Genomic DNA, 19,811 nt, shown 5'->3' with positions numbered 1-19,811 from the left:
TTCTTTATGTTCTTAAGTGTGTACTTGTGTTTTGTTAGGCTGAAAGGTATGCCTAGTATTGCTCGGGACTTGAAAAATATGCTATCTATCTAGTTTAAAAGCATGCATCCTAAGAAACGTACACAAGGCGGAAATCAGTTGGGAAACATACAAAAAAATGTTGACTTCTTTCCTATAGTAGTAAGGTTAGCAATGTAGCCTTAGAGAAGCAAGGCTTAATTAGTACAGGCCTCGTGAAAACAGTAGGTCTTCAAGAGGAGAGAAACAGATGAGAAAGTAGAACATTTCACACTTATTCAGTGCCATTGCAAACACAGAAGGCTTGAAAATGGCAAAAAGCAGAAGAAAATTCATGCAACCTCTTCTCTGCCGGAAAGGTCGAATCAGACCCTCTGCTAGCATGACCTGGTGCAGGCTGGACTCTTCTCCAACCAAAGAGCCGACCCCCAATTAATATGTAGAAGGTTCTGACTTTGCTTACATGACCACTGCTAATTTTATAACTATAAGAATCAATTTTTAGAAACGACTGACTCACTTCAGCTGACAGGTTACGTATGATTAATATGCAACATAAGAAAACAATGTTTAATGCCTTCTAGCACAATGCAGAACTGTTTAATGATACAAATTAAAACTGCTGCAAAATTTGTAACTATACACTTTTAAAACTCGAATTATATTACTTCTATCATTTGAGGTCTAATGCTGAAAGATACTGAATGCCTCTTGAAAGTTTCGTGCTTGACTTCTAAATAATTAGTAGACTTTGAGGACAGTTTCATATTCCACAAGCACAGAGGCAGAATTCAGCAACCAGTAATGTTATGAAACAAACTCATTTAAAGAATAAACTCTACAGAAAACAAAAATATCAATAACAAATCCAAACATTAAAGTAGAAGCCTGAATCCTAAAAAGTATAAGGCTGAATCCTAAAATTTATCTAAACAATATTTAGCACTACATCAGTAATAAAAATAATAGATCAGGCAAGACTATAATACTTCCTCTAAAGTATGCTAACACTACAGTGTACAAACTGAGTTTGAAACTAATTGAATTGCAAACAATCTGGTTATTTTTAATGCATTTAGGCATCCAGGTTTGTTTACCTGTTTTGCTCCAAAATCCTAAATATAAATTAAGGTGGAGACTCTTCACTTCCAAAGAACTCTTTTTCTAAGTCTGTGGAACATGACATTTAATGCGTGATGCAAACCAAGCAGCTGCCTTCTACTCACAAAATATAAAATAAACTGAACACAACAGTTCAGCCCTTGCTGATACAGTTCAAATAGTGCCAGATTAGAAGTATTTTTACATAGACACTTCACAAAATATTTAACATTAAAGTTTAAACATCCATCTAACTCAAATATATTTGTCGTGTTCCCAAAGGGTTAATATTGTCTTGCTTCATTTCTTACATGTAGTAATTTAGCTCTGAACAAAAGCAGCTCCCTGCTGGTTACCTTGGCTAAAGGAAACACAATGAACTGGTAAAAACCAGTTTTATCTCACTGCTGTTGCCTAGGGCTACAGACAAAATGAAGTAAAAAAATTCACATGCAGAGTATTAGGTGCTTATGAAAGATCCAGCAGCGCTGTTGCCTAGTGATTCAGTGAGGAATCAGCATAGGCCAATGAGGTGTACGGGTACTGAATAACATCCCCGATGACTGCTTTACATCTCCTGCAATTCTGTCATACACCCCCATGATTTCCCAGTGGTAAGAATCACTTTCAAGGGAACCTGTCAGAAAAAAAAAAAATAAAAATTTAAACAAACAAACACATCACACATAGCAAGATTACTATTTTTGCTTTTCCCCTTGGATGTTGATACTGCTCTAGATTAAATGCCTATCCAATATGAAATGTTCTTCATGTCTATTAATACTTAATTATCACTACAATTTTGATTAAAATACCTTAAGACTAACCTTCAGTTTTGAAATTGCAAATACATGTTACTGAATTGCAAAGAATATGCTAAAGCAAAATTCATCTTATTACGCTTTTCAAAAGAGCTACAAAATCAGAGTGTTTATAATCAGCAATTTGTCAGTAATGCATAAAGATACTAGGTGGTTTTTACCATCCACTTTTCCAATTCTAGGGTATTTGTGTTGTTGCTTTGGTTTTATTTCAGTTTGTTTTGCAGTTACTGGTGCTCTATTACACAGTAGATTTTCTGACATGAAAGCTGCCTCATTAGCAAGGACTATATTTTGGAAAAGAAGCTACTTCAAAGATAAAGCATCCTTTTCCTCAAAGAAGAAAAAGAAGTCTTTCCCTATTAAGACTGTATGTGCGCTCTACTTTAGTGACATTTTTCCTCCATATTAAAAATAATATTCATATTAACAGAGCACATAATACATATTTAGTTGAAGTACGTGTGCTGAAGGAAAGCAGGAGCATTTCACAAAAATCTTTTTATCTTCAACATCCCTAATCCTAAAAGACATATTCTTACTGTATAGAAGGGTAAACAACATGAACAAAAATAGGTTTTTTTAAAAGATCACTCTCAATTTCTTTGCTGAGATCAAGCTGTTGATACTTTATGTTTTCTATCTGGCCCCTGCCATTGATCCATTCGTGATTCTTCAGAGGAAGATGAAGTATCTTCATGATGCATGTAGTCTAATGTGCAGCAGGAGTAAAAGTATGTCATGACTTCTACAGTAATTTGCTCAGAAAAAGGAGACCAAAACAAGGTTAATAAAACATGTGTCTCCCAATACTTCTACTGCCTATTGAAACGCCCTAATCTTTGAAAGCCCCAGACAACTACCTATAGTCCAAGAATGTGTTTCTTTTCAGCTATTAAAATGTAGTTGTCGTTTAACAGAGAATTACTATTCTCATAGGAATGACATATTGAATCCATTTGCTAATGCATCGAGATGAATTTGTCAGTGTGTGATACTAGACACCTTAGGCAAAGGTGAAAGAAACTGTGTTCTAAGATGGTGTGTCCCATTTTGTCCAAAGGACATCAAAATCTTCTGCCAGTTAACGGTTAGTGTGAAATATATAACACTAAAACGATATTCTGCCCATGTAACTATGAACACTCTCATTAACCATGTAAACATTTGTCTTTCTTAGAAACCTATTAAATTGTTCATATTTTATTTCATGGCAATGACTTCCTCAGGCAAAGTATGAACAATGTTGTCTCTGACAAAGTCACCAAAACTGGTCTCCTAAAACTATCAAGGAAGGACTATGGTGTTGCTATTCTCTTTATATACCATCAGTAACACCATATTTGATTATTTTAATAACCTTACAGCAGCATAAGTGCCAGGTGTCTAATACTGTCATTAAAAATATTTAGATGTAGTATACCTTGAAAAACAGTCTTGGTTCATTTTTCAAGGAATTTGTAACAGAAGAAGCTAGGCAAGCACAGGTGTACAATGCAAAGTAACATTGCTTACAATGTAAGCAACCTATAGAAATGCAGTTTATAAAGCTTGGGAGTGTCAGTGCAAGAAATGTATAATCCCAGTATGGCCAAAAGGTCTCACTTGACCAAATCTGGGGAACAGCAGTGCAAGTTCTTACAAGGGTTAAGTGAACAGAGAGGGGGAGATTCCAGTGTGGGAAGGAGAAAGAGTAATTTAGATCTCAGATACACCTCCTCATCCTCTCTCAGCTTTCGTGGGAAAGATGGGCTTCGTAAGGACCCGGAAATACGTAACTGCAAGACCTCCAGAGAAAGCCTCACAAAGTGGCTGGGATGCTGAAATAGATAGAGAAGATCTGGAGGAAGAAATATAAGCTAGAACTTATCTAGTAGTTTTCTTGTCCAACCATTTCCATTAGTGCAAGTCTGTATGTTGTAACCATCTCTGAAATAAATAGAATACACTTTTTCTTCCCGCAAATCTTGTTCAGTTATACTGCTGAATGAGTGATCTGGAAACACCAAGTACTCCATTCCTTAGGAAACAGCAAACCCTTGGACTGTTGCTCACTTAGTAAGTTTAGGGATTCCCAGGAACTATAGCCCTTTATTAAGCAACAAAAGCTGAGCAGTAGGCTAGAGTGAAGGGTACCCATCTTGTAGAGAGAAAAATATAATTATTTCATAAAATAATTACAATTAGGTCCAATACACAGGTAGATACAACAGCTGTGTAGCTATCTATCTACTCAGTTTTTACAGATGTTGTTCCAGTAGATGATGTCCTATACTTTAAACAGTGACCAATGATTTTGTCTGCTTTATGTGTTAGGCATCCACGTGGAAATGTTAAAAAGACCAATTTTCTAAGTGAAAATTACTGAAGAAAGATCTTTTGCAATAATTTTTCAGCAGTAATGAATGCCTGGCACATTTAGAAAGCCTATTAAAGGCACATATTTCTCACTCTACCACACCCAAGAGAAATTCCATGGCAATGAATGAAATAGATTTTGAAATTACCATACTACATTGCTAAGACAAAGAGTAGATGACAATCACACTTTCCAAAATGGAGGTTGAGTTTCTTTCAGTTATTTTCCTTTAGAATTTTTATAGTCATTTAAAAAAGCAATTACCTTCAAATATGAAAGTGAAACTGTTGAAGTAAAAGGCAAAATAGTTGTCTCTAGATTCTTAATATGATGACAATAACATACAAAACTCAGCATGCCAGAGATGGTAATGGAAATCTAGAATTGTCCCTACCTTTAGTGGCACTTCCAAGGCTGTCGTTTGCTGAAGGGACTCCATTGTTCTTTTTACCAGTGCTGTAAGGTAAATTTGAAACCCTACAGCTTTATTTTCCATGTTAGAATTGTTATATAGGAAAAAAAAAAATCACATGCTTTATATTCTGTTACATAATACCGACATTTCTACATAAAAAAAATATTTAACCATTTACCATTTCTTCAGATTTTTTTTTTAAAGTTAAATTTTATCTCTTGTGGAAGGTTCAATTCCTTATTTTAAATTGAATTTTAGGGTGAAATTTGGAGAATTATTTAACTTCTATATTCCATAAATACAGAAGTACAGCACTAATGTATTTTATATAGAGGTACACCATGTCTGAGTGCTGTATTTCTGAGCTTTCAAGTTCAGTACTCTTAACTATATGTTTGGTGACATTTTATATATTTTAATTTTCTTGTGCAGCCACAAAACTCAATCTATAAAAAATAAGCTAGGAAAAAATATACTAGAAGTCTGAACTCTCTAAAATATCTTATTCTTCAAAGTAAAGAGATCAGAGTCAATTTAAAAAAAAAAAAATCTTCCCTGTGTTATACTGGAGCTATCAAGAATCTAAACAATTAAACTTTAGTACGATTTATGTAACTTAACAACTCATCATGTCATAACACTATGCTCACTGTTACTGTAAAAATGCATCTATAATTATTCCTAATCAATCATTTGGGATCAGAGATGTCATCCATGGTCCTGCCAATTAGCGTTTCGCTTGACAAACAAGCTGCTGCAACACAATATTGTTCTAATAAAAAACAAAGAGAGATTCAATGGATAAATCGCTTTTAAAAAAGAAGTAACTTTTGGCTAGTGAAAGTGAAATAGGAATTCCAGGCAGCCCCAGAATAAAAGTTATTGAGCAACCTCCATTGCGCTGACAGGATGGCTAAGGAATACATGTTGTCATGTGCCTCAGACTTGAGAAATACCAGGGTATGCAATATGTGGCGATAACTGCTGGACCGGAAACCACATGATTACTTAGAAGCTTTCTTTGAAGTTATCCCTCGATGCGCATCACAGTTCTTTTGCAGCTCAGGTTAGATGCAAAGGAGCAACAAGAACTCTAGGAACCTGCGTATGGTTGTTGCTCTGGCTGCTGCTGAAACCTTTTCTAATGATGCCAGCAATGAAGAGGAGTATGCAATGTTTTCTGTCACATCCGTGACACTGAGGCTGGCTTGACAATAACGATGAGGATAACTAGCTTCTGCCACAGAAGTGGAGTGCTCAGACCGTGCTGGCTCACTCAGACTTGCGTGCTAATGAGCTGTCATAAGATCTTCCATGAAGTCCAAATTATGCAATAACTCAAAAGATCAGCGGCTGAAGTGCCAAGGCTGAGGAAAACGAGACATTTGTTGACACATCTATGTACAGCAACACCTCTGTATTTGCTTTATGTTAGATTTGAGGTAGTTCATGGCCCGGTGTAGGATATAGCATTGTTTTTGGTGAGAACAAACAAACATTGCAACCACACATTGTGAAAGGGGAAGTGCTGGCCTAAATAATTATCCATTTAAAATCCAGTCCAAGTCAACATGGCTATTAATAGAGGAGTGTTGGACTGCATCCATCTTGAGAAGCCCACTCTGAATTTAAACAAGCTGCCAGCTCCAGGAGGTCAGCAATGTAGCAGACGTCGGGGCACTTCAACCAGGTGGCATGCCTTCAGAAGGCTAAGTGGATTGCCAGTCAGTCCCTGGGTAAACATTTTTTCCGTCGGTAAGCTCCCCACTCAGCTACGACTGCACAAAGCTTTTGTGAGAGCCTAACATCTGGATTCCACACTTCTCATGCAGAATTACTCAGCTCTGTATGTTCCACTAAAGCACTTATGAAGGGCACACTCAACTCTGTGCAACTTAACATTTTTTGAGCTGTTAGACAAACATACAGCAATAGAGCATCAGGGCAACAGGAGGAATAGGTCTTTTTGACAAAAAGAGCTCCAATGAGTCAGCGGCATTGATTCATGGGTTGAAAGATGTGAGCAGTATGATAAAGGGTGCTGTCTGCATATGCGCTGAGTTAGACCAGTTTTCCCCTAGTTCTCTAGACCTCTGAATTTGACTAGTTCTCTCCCATACAACTGTTATCCCCAAAAGGGGATTCATGATGGCAGTTATGATTGCAACACCTTTCTCTGTTGGTTCACGCAGTTTTCACATTAAGGCATTCGGCACAATCAGAATTCTGCTGCATTCTTAACTGCTCTTAATTTTAAAAAGCACAGATTAAAGTGGCCACATCAGTGAACAAACCTAATGGTTCCTCATTCACTTTGACAACCCATTAAAAAACTCTCCATGGGTCTGCTCCATTTTCTTCATTATTTTTTTCTGTGTGAGTTTGACTCCCTGTTCTCTTTCCCATGTCACACTGACTTCTCCATCTCTTCCCAGAGTTTGGTGGGTGGCATAGTAAAACCATTCATTTCAAGCAATCTGAAGTTGTTTTGCCTGCATTTCAGCTTTCTGAAATCATACCTTTGCAAGTATCCAAAAGATTTGCCTACATCTACTTTACAACAGATTTTGAATGAAATAATAAATATATAATGATAACAGAAATATCAAGAAAAAGCAGCTGGATTACCATTCCTGTTCAGTAGTCGGTTAAGACAGTCAACAGTGAAGAAGGAAGCATTTAAACTAAATGACAGCCTTTACACAAAAATAAATAGGTAAACTGGCTGAATACATCTAGGCTGGAAATTTAAAGTTCTAGATTTTCAAGAGATGAAATTCTGGAACAGTCTCCCAGTGGGAGTAATTTTTCATATGGAGATGATCATTTATAAAAGAGACCATATGGCATGGTGGTATGTAATTGCAGGAGAGGTCCCCTTTAGTCCTATGTATATAATATCTGATTCTCCCACTACTCTCTCAAATCTCCTTGAAAACTCTCCTCTTTCTCAAGGCTCAAAATAAACAATACAGACATACACAACTGTATTTTCTTTATCTCATATACATTACAGAGTGTGGTCACTAACAAAAGTGACCACAATGTTTAAATAGATCTGTCTCCACCACTCTTAATTTTTTGTTTCTTTTCTAAGATTTAGATTGGAGGCTTTTGGGATAATGACTATTTCTGTTCAGTCAAGAATCTAGTATATCTAGGGCACATAAATTATTAATTTTAAAATGTTCCTATGCAGCCAGCCATATACTGCAATGGCATCTGTAAAATGCTGTTCTCCCAATGTTTGCAACTTATCTTTCAAAACCCATAGCTAGCAATTATGAGATCTGTTGATTATACTCATCCTGGAATGCTTTGTAAGTGCTAAGTTTGTCATGTTAAAATATTATGTATTAAAAAAAATGGTGACAGCAAAGTGAAGAGATCACAGAGGAACTGAAATTTTAACATATGTTTTAACATATATTAGATTTTATTGATACCGGCCAGAATAAATATGCTTATTGAAAGTGTTGTGAATAGAAGCAAAGACACACGTCTACTGTGGAACAAAAGCTTATTTGTCCTTATCGAATCAAAGACATTTTTCAAGCTCACTCACCTATGAAATTATGACTCCAGAAACATGTCAAAGCTGGCGAGACATATGATCTATGGAATACGGATTTTTGCAAATTGAAAGCTATCTGGAGGCATCTTTAGTTTATGCACCAGTGTTTTTCAAGTTCGAAAAAGGCAGCTCAGAGGACAGAAAATGTCACTAACTTGTGATGACAGTTCATTCTTTTGTCCTTCTGTTACTTGAGTCCCCTTTTGAACATGTGCACTTTTTTATGCAGCTGCCTCAGTACCCATTAAGTGGGAAACTGTAGCAGAATAAAATGAAAATTCATGGAATTTGTACATAAGCCAAAAATTTGTAGTGGCAAATTTTAAAAAAATCTAAGATACTGTTCTTTAGGTAATAATAATCTTAATTGATCTTAATATCAAAATAAATAGGCTTAGTTTATTCTGATTTTTTTACTTTGACTGGTCCTTTTGGTGTTCTTACATTTAAAGTATTTCAGCTGAAATATTTTATACCTGGTAAAATATCAGGAAAATTGTCTAAAACTGTATTTTTTACATGTACCAAATACAAGAACGGATGCAGAAATTAACTACTTTAATTCTATCAGTGATGTATGATTATAAATGAGTTCTAAAAAAAACCACCTTTAAAAATTGCCCTAATGCACTGTGATATTGAACACAAAGTACTGGAATACACACATTTCTACAAAAATATGTTATTTCAAGTAGTAACTGTCTTTCATTTAATTATGCCTCTCACTAATGGATGCAGTTAAGCAAGCATAGTGACAGGGAACAATCCACAGTAATCATCATTGGCAAAGTTCACCTTTCAAATCCACCAGGTATATATGGAATACACATCAGAAGCCAGATCTTACAATTGTAACTATGGGTAACCCTGTACTGTAACAAATAAATAATTATTCTGCATTTCTTCACCCCAAAGTGTATTCCTCCTTTTAGCAGTAATGTATTCAGAATAATCCAAGGGCAAAGAGGCATTTGAAACAGAGCATGGAGAGGTAGTCTCAGAAATAGTCTCCACAAAATGAAAGATTGGGTTCTGCAATTCCTGAATACCCTTCCAGAGTCCCCAGCCAGACTCACAGTTTGATGTGGGGACAGTGTATCTACCTGATTACACAGACTTCAGAATTCAGAGATGCTGAGCTCTCTCAGATCCAAGAGCCCAGTTTTTAGCATTCCCAAAATATCATCTGCCTTTCTGCTTCCTGGGCTGCTGGAGAGCTCAGGATGTGAGGAAGCCAGACAGGCAAGCTGGCTAGAAACCAGGCAGATTATTGATGGCAAAGCTGACAGTCTTCTGCCAAAACCAAACCAATTTCTGCCAAATGTTTTGATTTAATCTTTCCAGGCACCCTTTAATAGAAAATGAGGAGTTTTAAAAAGCTCTCTTGCTGTCTTGTTCTTGCCCTAAACAGAGAATTGAGGCAAATAACATGCCATATCTTTGTTGAAAATTACACAATTCAGAGTAGTACATGCTTTATTGTATTTCAAAGTATGTCAAAGCTTGGACACTCAAAGCCTTGTTATAAATAAATGATGTTTTGCCTTGTCCATTCAGAGTGAACCATATGCACACTGTAAAACTGTGGGTGATGGATTCTGTTTGAAGAAGGTATTCTTCCAAAATACAGATAACACCTAAGTTACATGCAGTTATTTTGAGCAAAAGTAGATATTAGAAAAAAAGAACACCTTATTGCTTGCCCCTTGTTTATTAAATTCAAGAGATTCAAAATCATCTGTTGGGCATAGATTATTAGGTGCACTATAAATTGGATTTCTGTATACTGCAAAGTACTGAAAATTCTTATGGTGGCCTATGAAGTCTTAAGCAGGAATAGAGAAAATATCAGCATTATGATTGCCTTGTGGCAATTCTCAGCCTCCATCAGGAGAGTCTTAGAAGCAAATACACATTTTAATGTTGTAAAACAATACAAAAGAGACACTTCCATAAGGGAAATGCTGCTGAGAAGGCTTATGTTCTGTGGTACAATCTAATTGAAATAATACTATTTACCTTTATGTTCTTCATTTATAAATCTTAAAAGTATTTTAAGATTTCATATCCATTCTGCAAACAAGAAAACTGAGACACATATATTTGTTGTTGCTTTTGTGAAAAAGTAGATCAGAAGCATGACTGGAATCAGAATGCAAACACGCTGAATAGTAGGCCAGTGCTTCTTGGATCACACTAAATGCAAGAAACTAACAGCACTGAACTGTGGTCCATTAAAACCATCAAACACTACTCTTTAGCTTTAAGTCCACGTCTTTCCCTTTACTGAGCTTTGTGACTGTACAACTGAGATTTCTCTCTGGATCATTAAGCTGCAGACTGGAAACTGCAAGTCAGCAGATTCTGTAATTTAAAGTTTCTGAATGGACAAAAGCTTATTAGATATGTAAAGACAAAGCTGACAGCTAAAGAATATCGGCAAATAAAAGTAAGAAGAGTAAGGACTTAAAAAAGGGAGAAAGAACTTTGGGTAAAGGGATGAAAACGGTATTTGGACTTTCAAAGCACTAAAGTGAATTAGGAGCACACATCCTACTGACACTCATTCTTTTGTTTAAAACTCACATACCTAATTTGTTATCTTAGTTAGCAGCTCCTGAAATAATTGGAAAAGATTAGGAGAAAACAGTCTTCCTATTTAGTTTCATCTGAAAGGAATCTAGGTCAACCGCTCTCAGACTGCTCTGTGATGTGAACCAAAACGGCTCACACCATGGACTGGGGACAATAGGGAGATGTGCTTCATCATCATACTTCTGACTGGAAGTTAGATACTAGTGCACATGCACCCTTTCTCTGCCTATTCAGGTCAAGCAAAATCCTCGCTAATGACACTGAAGGAAGAGCCAGCTTCAGTCACTTTTAAGACAACTTGGATTAGTTCTTTTACCAGTAGTAAAACTATTTGCAAAACACAGAATCACAGAATGGCTGAGGTTGGAAGGAACCTCTGGAGGTCATCTGGTCCAGCCCCCCTGCTCAAGCAGGGACATCCAGAGCCAGTTGCCCAGGACCGTGTCCAGACGGCGTTTGAATATCTCCGAGGATGGAGACGCCACAACCTCTCTGGTCAACCTGTGCCAGTGCTCGGTCACCCTCACAGTAAAAAAGTGTTTCCCGATGTTCAGAGGGAACCTCCTGTGTTTCATTTTGTGCCTATGCCTCTGGGCCTGTCACTGGGCACCACTGGAAATATCCTGGCTCCATCCTCTATGCCCCCTTCCTTCAGGTATGTATATACATTAAGACAATCCCGCCGAGCCTTCTCTTCTCCAGGCTGAACAGTCCCAGCTCGCTCAGCCTTTCCTCACAGGGGAAATGCTCCAGTCCCTTCATCATCTTTGTGGTACTTTGTTGGACTTTCTCCAGTCTGCCCGTGTCTGTCTTGTACTGGGGAGCCCAGAACTGGATGCAGCACTCCCGGTGTGGCCTCACCAGTGATGAATAAAGGGGAAGAAAATGAATGAATGAAGAAATGAAGAAGGAAACGGATGTCTTAGGTTGATCTTTAGTGTTAAGGAAAATACATTTTATCACTCTTCTGTTTTGTGGTAAGCCAGTATATCTGAAAGTTACTGCAAAGCAGAATTTTCTTCTTTTCTTTGCCTCTTAGGGCAAAGTAGAGACAAACCTAAAAATCAGTCCTCGATTAGCAGAATGAAACAAACTTCCATCTTGAACACTGAAGCTTGGCAGCCTATGTTAAGTGCAATGACAATTTCCAAGGTACCTCAGACCTCTAGACTGCCCAGGTCCATTTCCTAAAGGTCATCTTAGCAACTTCAATTACATGGTGATAGCTTTGGAGCAGAACAAGGAATTTACAGGTATGTTTGTTCTACACACTGCAGCTAGACATGGAGATACACGAACTAGTTACACTGTGGTGTGTAGAGCAGACACATCTTGAGTATTTGAATTGGACTCTTTGTGTTTTCAGAAAAAAGCCTCTAGTCATCATGTTTCTCTAGTGGGATAATTTATTACTATTATTCATACGATGGCTAGAGGTTTTTTCTGTTATACTGGAAAAGTATTGATTTTGCTGAATTTACTACAAATTCATACTAGTAACGGAGATCAGAATTTGACCCGATGAGGGTAGAAGCTGTGATTTTCTATATGTATAAACAACCATGAATAATTTTTGTCTTTTGGGTAGAATATTAGCTCTATACTTAATGCAAATTGATGTAAAATAAGATAATAAAAATCCTTCTATGCTGTCTTACAGATTTCATTCAATATACTACACTTTCTAACTCTGAAACTATGGCACTCTTAGACATTGGCCTTTTCTGAGTAGATGCTGCAATCTCTGATAAATTGCATGGTGCTTTTAAAATTTAAACCAGATTTGAACTCCTGTATTTAGAGGTCAAATGTTAATATATTAACCTAATTCATTACAATGCCCCTAATACATTGAACTTAAATATTTCCCAGGTTCTTTGTTTTGATTAGATGGAGGTTTAATGTTCTCATTATGAACTAATACTCACAAGAGGGATCAGTGATGAAATGAGACTAATATGGCAAATTATACTGTTTAAATGAACGCAACACAGGGAGGTGAAATTAATTTTTTCTTAGATGCTTAGGTTATAATGGAAGACATTTCTTGTATTGGTTCATTTAAAATATTTGCAAAATTATTCTAATTGTTTTAGCCAAAGGTATTGTTGACCTTCAAACTAGACCAAAGTTTGTGAATAAATGTTTGGTGCCTACAGGAATAAATCCACTACTTACTGGAGAAGAGACCCAACAGCCTCCTATGTGCCCTCCTTTGCTAGCTAAATTTGTACCAGATGCTGAGACAAACTCTGGCTTAGGAAATAATGTCTGGAAGTAAGCCAGATGAGAGGATAAAGACGTAGGCAGAAACTTCTACTAACCCTTAACCTTGAAAGTCCCATCATAAAGTTTTCTTAATATAAAAAAAAGCAGTAAACTAACTTGGAAATTACAGTACATTGTATTCTTACATTAAGAATTTCATACTTTATGTAAGTCATAAGTATTTAGGAAGTTACTTTCCAAGCCATTCTTTTTAAGCTGATTTCCTTCTAAAACCCTTTGAAACCTTGGAGAAAGTATTACTATTTAGCTTTACAGGATTCACACATGGGATGAGGGAATCTTGATGAGAAAACTAAATACAAATAAGCATGTTGATCAACTCCAGATGAGGAGTATATCACATTTTATCTACATAAGAGCCAGTGGTGGAAAACATTCAGAAAAATCTGCTTAGTATACATTTTCTTAATCATGAGAATCAATGTGCTTCTTCCTGTTACATTAATTCTTTATCCTCTGAGAAATGACACGTTATAGGGGAAAAAAAGGGGGTAGGGGAGAAAGAGCAAGAGAGATTGTATTTACCTGAAAATTCCTGGATTTGAGAATCTTCTACTTCAAACAACAACTCATCATGAATCTGGGCAATTAACCTGAAAAATTTCAGAGACTTTAGATAACAAACGCAAGAAATTTCTAACAGTGCTTTCCATTCATATCATCAGCTAAGGGTCACATGTACAATGGATATGTTAAAGTGAAAATAAACATCCTAAGAAAATGAAAAAATCATTAATGGAGTTAAAAGGATTGCCACTCCACGTATTCTGAAAACATAAAGGCCATGATTGTAAACCCAAACTGTGCTTGCTAGCTTATAAATGTCATTCAAGGATTTGATGACGTGACAAGGCATTACTTAAAACCAACGTAATTTGCAGAAAATTGCAAGAAATTATAGAGACAGGCTATGTTTTGTTAATATAGCTTGTTTTTTTCAAGTTGAGCCAGAATAAATGTGGTTGCAAATGGGCAGTTTTACTAACGCAAATTAGGTCAATAGTAAGAGCAGTTGGCTCACCGGTATACCAATATTCACTCTTAGTTGGCCAGTGACTTGAGCCCTTTCCAGAAAATAATCTTTTCGCTTAAGTGCAAAGTAGGTGTCCTCATGCTGACAAACAAGTGGTTTGAAGAATGAAAATGTAGGCACAGACACACAACCTGATCTGTTGCCTCTGCTATCAGGACAGTTGCCTTCACAGGGACAGAGTGTACAGCTGAAAGCAGTAACATCTTGAAAGCCATGCAACTACATGTACCTGAGTTCTTCAGTTAGAGCTGTTTTGTAATGAGTTTATACTGCTGCTTTATTTTTCTCTTTGTCTGTATTAGTTCTGTATTGATAGGTCTCTTGCATATGGACTGTGACTTAACTGTTCAGCGCTTACAGAATAGGACCCTAAATTGATGGTTTGGGTGCAAAAGTACTTTCACAAAGGAAATAATAAATATATTTGAATGAATCAAGTCCACGGCAGAATAATCTAGCACATATAATCCCTGAGTGTAGTTCTCACTCAGGAAGAAAAAATACTGCATATCTGATTAGACTGTATTCCTACTAGGTTTATTTTATTACTTCTTTAATTATTGTAGCTGGGAGTCTAAGTCATGAAACTGTACCACCTATTTCCAAATTGCTTTGCAATTTGTACATAACATTTAAATTAAATGTCCATTTTAGACTTTTCTTAATACCTAGCAGTTATTCAAGTAAATAATTCCTTACAAATGGCTGAAACATCAATATGGTTACTACTTATAACTTCTCACAGCTTTCAGGAAAATATCCTAAGATAGTTTCACACTGCCTTAAATTACAATGTGACATTGACTAACAGTGTGGTGAGCTCTAATAATAGATCTTAAATTATTAGTCACTTACAACACAGTCAGAAGCAGAGTGAAACAGATTAACATATTTCTAATAGGAAATTGGGACACAGGATACAAAAAGAAATAGATGAAAAGACCAGGATCATCTGTAGCAAGAGAATACAGTTACATGAAAAGTTGTAATTTCCAATGCAAGTAAATTAATTAAAGCAAGAGATTCCTCGTAATCATTGAAATGACATGGAAAAAGATATAAATCAGAAAGAACTGTGAACATTAAATATGAATATACTGTGAATCAATGGAATAAGTGAAAATAATTGCATTGATTAAACCAGTGCAATAAAAATGTGATAGACTGGTTATTATTTGTACCAGAGTAGTGTCTCATGCCTTCAGTCAGGATTAGAGCACCATATATTCTGAATATTTGAAGGTAAGGAAACGTCCTTTCTTAGAAGAACTTACAACATACACTAAAAATTTTATCATAAACTTATCAGGATTTAAGAATGGAGGAAAAAGAATTGGATTTCCAAAACCACTCAGCATTGGATCAGCTGATCACCTCATCTCCATGCTAAAAGTAAAACTGAGTTCAGGAGGAGCAGGGTTGGACCAGAGATCAGTGCTACCTTATGTGAGTCAGAAAACCTGTGGAAGCAACATGAACTGAACTCAAAATTTCTGTCTGGACAGCACAATACAGACTTGACACAACTCTACACGCTCCAGTTCATCCACTGAAAGCAGCATAGCTATTTTAGCTTGGGTCTCCATCTGGGCTAAATGACCCTGTTTCTCAATGCTTATCATCCTGAGTAGCACAGCCTATTGGCTCCGTTATATTGCCAGTTAACTGAGGAACTGCACAGAGTTGCAGAATTACATCTACCCCATCTTAAACATCTAGTGATTAATTTGAAGTTCAGGACAATATTCTGTCTGCTAAAATACAGAACTAGAACTGAGCATTGCTGGTTCTCTGTCTAGCTCTGCTACTCTCCTGCTAAGCAATACACATTCAATTAGAAAATGGAATATTTATCTCAGAGATGCGAGATCTAAGAAATAAGTATTTCTAATACACTTCTCTTTTCAAATGAAAGACATTACGTAAGTTTTAATTAATGCTAAACTTGATCTCCTAGCTTGATTCCAAGAAATGGAATAGTATACCCTATTTCCTCCTTAATGTTCATCAAACAAGTTAGATTTTTTGTTATGATCTCTTACCTCTTTTTCTTATCAAACTCACACCAACTTAACGGGTTCTACTCTCGCAGGTTTACAGTACAAGGCCACCTGAATTTTTTCAGGATTGTTAAAGTAATAATACTTGCATGCAATATGCTCTTCCACAGAAGGAAGTGTTCAATTTGACATCAATACCGATGAAAGAAAAAATCAAAGCAATTTATACATTCAAAATTCATAGCTTTCACTGTTCCAGTGCATGCACCCACCCACCCGTTGCATACCTTGAGTGAAAGAAGTTTGGAAAAAACCCTATACTTTTGCTTAATAGCTTAACTGAATCATCTTCACTTTGAAGGAATATTGAAATAGCAAGCTTCTCTCATTCTCTCTTGCTAAAAGGTATCGTAAACTAGATTAGAAACCGCAAACCAGGCAGAGACTAGTATTTTTGTTGTTCTACAGATTATAAGAATGCCTTTGATTTACAGGCTAATATTTTATTAACTATTTTCTTGATTGCCTGCAGATTAGGCACCATTTTTGATGAGTACACACATGGTTTCTTTTTACTGAGAAACATGACCTGCATCTGAGTATGTCTGTGGTGTGGAATGGAGATACTGCTACAACCTGCACCTTCAAATGCAGAAGTATTACTGTGATTGCCAGTCTGAATGTGGCTTTTGACATCAGTTTAGTGTGCCCAGCACACAATATCCTTAAACTATTATGCTGCACTATAGAATTTTAAAAAGAAAATATTTTTTATTCTCTTCAACACTACATTCATTATTCATTCAGTTTCCTATGAAACAACACAGAGACTAAACTTCTCAGGCCTTCAATGGTTCCACCCAGTTGTCATTACTATATCATAATTATATTATTGACTTATATATGCCAAAACAAATTAAACTATCATAAAGATTTTCTTTCATAGTATTCTATTTATGAGGCCATATTGTCTCCTTATAGTATATTTTTTCCCAGTACCAAGCCAGTTTGTCTAATATAAGAACAAATGAGGATTTTGTTTGTTACTGTAAAACAATATATTCCAGATCTGGACCTCTCTGTTCTAAAGTACAGAATTGCAAGTTTTTCCATGACTGCTTCAAATGTGTTGCCTAGAAATAAGTACACTATTGAACTGACTTCAACAAAACAGCTATTACCTTATTGGTGAGCAACTGTATTTTTTTACCATTAAAGGAAACAACATTTTGTCTAAACTGCAAATGAGAACGCTGTGGCATGACGTGCTGCAGACTCTATTGTAGGAATATCCTGTAGAAGAGGCCAGTGTAGGATAGAGGAAAAAAAGACAAAATCATCATAGTATTCTTTCTTGGAAGCTGTTTTTTAACAGCCACGTGCAGTGTTTCAGGCTGTTACAATGTGCCATGAGATGCTCAATCTAATTAAATTCATGCTCCTTCTATAGTCAAGGGACAAATGTAGGCTCTGACTTAGATGTTCCGAACTGACATCTGGAAAACCTCAACTCTATGCATTGTCTTTGTGGGGGTACCACCTCCTATAACAGCTACCTACATTGGATACCTGAAGTTAGACAGAGAACAGCCTTCTGTACATTTTTGTATCACCAGGGAAATTTTTACTGCTGTTAATGACACACCCAAAGCATAACATGGTCTAGTTTTCCAGACCGGTCTGCATGAAGATAATGCAAAATATAAACCAGCAATGAATTCTTACAGACTAACCGTTGGTTAATTTACTCCATCTTTTAGTAGCAAGCAATCTGGACCCACCACATGCCTGTTCCAGACCCCTCAAAACTCACCTCAATCTCAATTGCTGTCTCTGCTCGCTTCCCTCACCATAGCCCCCGACACTCCCACAGGAGCTCTAACTAAGGACAGGCAGCACAAAGGAAGGGAATGAGACAGGCGAAGCCATACCTGTAAGGTGCTAAGTATATTGCTCAAACAATACCTGAGAGGAGCTCACACACTACATCGAGCTACCTGGTTCAGGAGTTTGAACAGAAAATAAATTAAAGTAAGGTTTAAAATTGGGTAACTGGGAAAGCTTTAAATAAGAGGGTCCGATTGTCATGCATAATACAGACCTATGATCTTAAGGGTCTTTTCCAACCTAATTGATTCTATGATTCTATAAGGAATTCAGGGCACCTTATTCTGACTAAGAACCAGGCTGAGAGCCCAGACTAAAATAGTTTAAGATGCTTCCTGTTGGTTAGCTCCACATCTCAGAAAAAAAAAAAGGTGTGGCACCATCAGGTTGTCTGATTCTGAGCTAGAGTACTCAAATGTAAAACCTCCATGAAAAATTACACATTTTCTTTCTAATGTGAAGAAACACCGAGAATTAAATCATAACTAAACAGGAGATTTCCTAAAGCCAAAGGATTCTCTTTGGAGAAGGAGCAAAAAAGATAAGTTATTTAAAATCCATCATAGCTTATTTGTTTGAGTAAAAATTCTAGTTAAACTTAAAAAAATAATAAATAATGCATTACTTAAGAACACAAGACAATGTTAATAGTTAACTTTTTATATAGGTACAGTAAAAAATGTATAAACATTAAAAAAGTTACTAAAAGCACACTACTTTAAAAAGGGTATTAATGATCACGTGGTAGCACAATAAACACTCTAGAAATACTTTAAAAAATCCATCATTTTCTATTCACATATGGTTTTCTTCTTATTTAAAAAAGCACTATCTCCCTGATCATTGAAATTAATACCATTTTCTGATACAACACTATCAGATTTTGTATCCCAAATATTAATATCCTTGTCTGTCATCCTATGTTATCCCCTTTTTTGATGAATAAAATAATCATCCAACTAGTAACATCACATTTATTCATTTTGAATCTGAATCCTCTAAATGCATAATGGGAGACTTCAAAATTGCAGATAGGAGAGTACATGGTTAAAAGCTTTGTATATAATGATAAGTTTAAAAAAATTCCCAAAAGAGCATAAAAGCTGTTAAGTGGTTAGAAAAAAATTGTAAAAAACAATAAGGTATTTTGAAATCAGATAAATGGGGAAATATGAAAAAAAAATAACAAAAGAAAAGATGGTTTATGTTCTGTAACTAAAACCCAAGAACTTAATGACTTGAAAATTTGATAAATTTTCATACTTAATAAATTCATAGTGAATAAAATAAAATAATGGTTTAAAAGGCATGTAATGAAACACATTGCCAGAAAAAGCCAGAATGGTTGCTCATGTAACAAACACTTGTATGGATTTCAAGAACATTTAGAAATGATGACATACAATGATTTTGGGGGAAGAATCTTAAATCTTCTGTTTCAGAACTTAGACTCATCCCCACAATCACAGCAAGATGAAAATCTGCAGACAGACAGGCTATCCTGCTACAAATCTTACACCTTCTTCCTGAAGCATCTGCTACTGGCCACACTCCGTGATAATGGACCAGATGGATGTTGGATCCAATTCCTCTTAGAAATCATTATGTTCCTTACACTAAAACTGTATTATTTTTTTTCTGATACTACTAATACTACCTGTTATTTAATTGCATCACAGTTTCCCCATAAAAGTACACAGATTCCAGTGGAAAGAATGC

The 19,811-nt window shown here is 36.1% G+C and overlaps 1 protein-coding gene across 1 annotated transcript in view; it reads right to left on the bottom strand.

The window, feature by feature from the left end:
* Window positions 1–1,687: 1,687 nt before the first annotated feature.
* POLN (polymerase (DNA directed) nu) overlaps window positions 1,688–19,811 on the bottom strand; it is a 104,349-nt gene continuing 86,225 nt past the window's right edge. The window contains exons 22-24 of the mRNA XM_010577280.1: window positions 13,698–13,765; window positions 4,694–4,755; window positions 1,688–1,756 (exon numbers count right to left, since the gene is read on the bottom strand). Coding sequence (XP_010575582.1) covers window positions 1,688–1,756; window positions 4,694–4,755; window positions 13,698–13,765 — 199 coding nt within the window. The remainder of the gene's footprint in view (window positions 1,757–4,693; window positions 4,756–13,697; window positions 13,766–19,811) is intronic.

This window comes from Haliaeetus leucocephalus, unplaced genomic scaffold (genome assembly GCF_000737465.1).
Source record: "Haliaeetus leucocephalus isolate CR32 unplaced genomic scaffold, Haliaeetus_leucocephalus-4.0 Scaffold51, whole genome shotgun sequence".
NCBI lineage: Eukaryota > Metazoa > Chordata > Aves > Accipitriformes > Accipitridae > Haliaeetus > Haliaeetus leucocephalus.
Note: the sequence above shows the minus strand (reverse complement) of the source record. Positions and strands in the feature narration are given on the sequence as shown.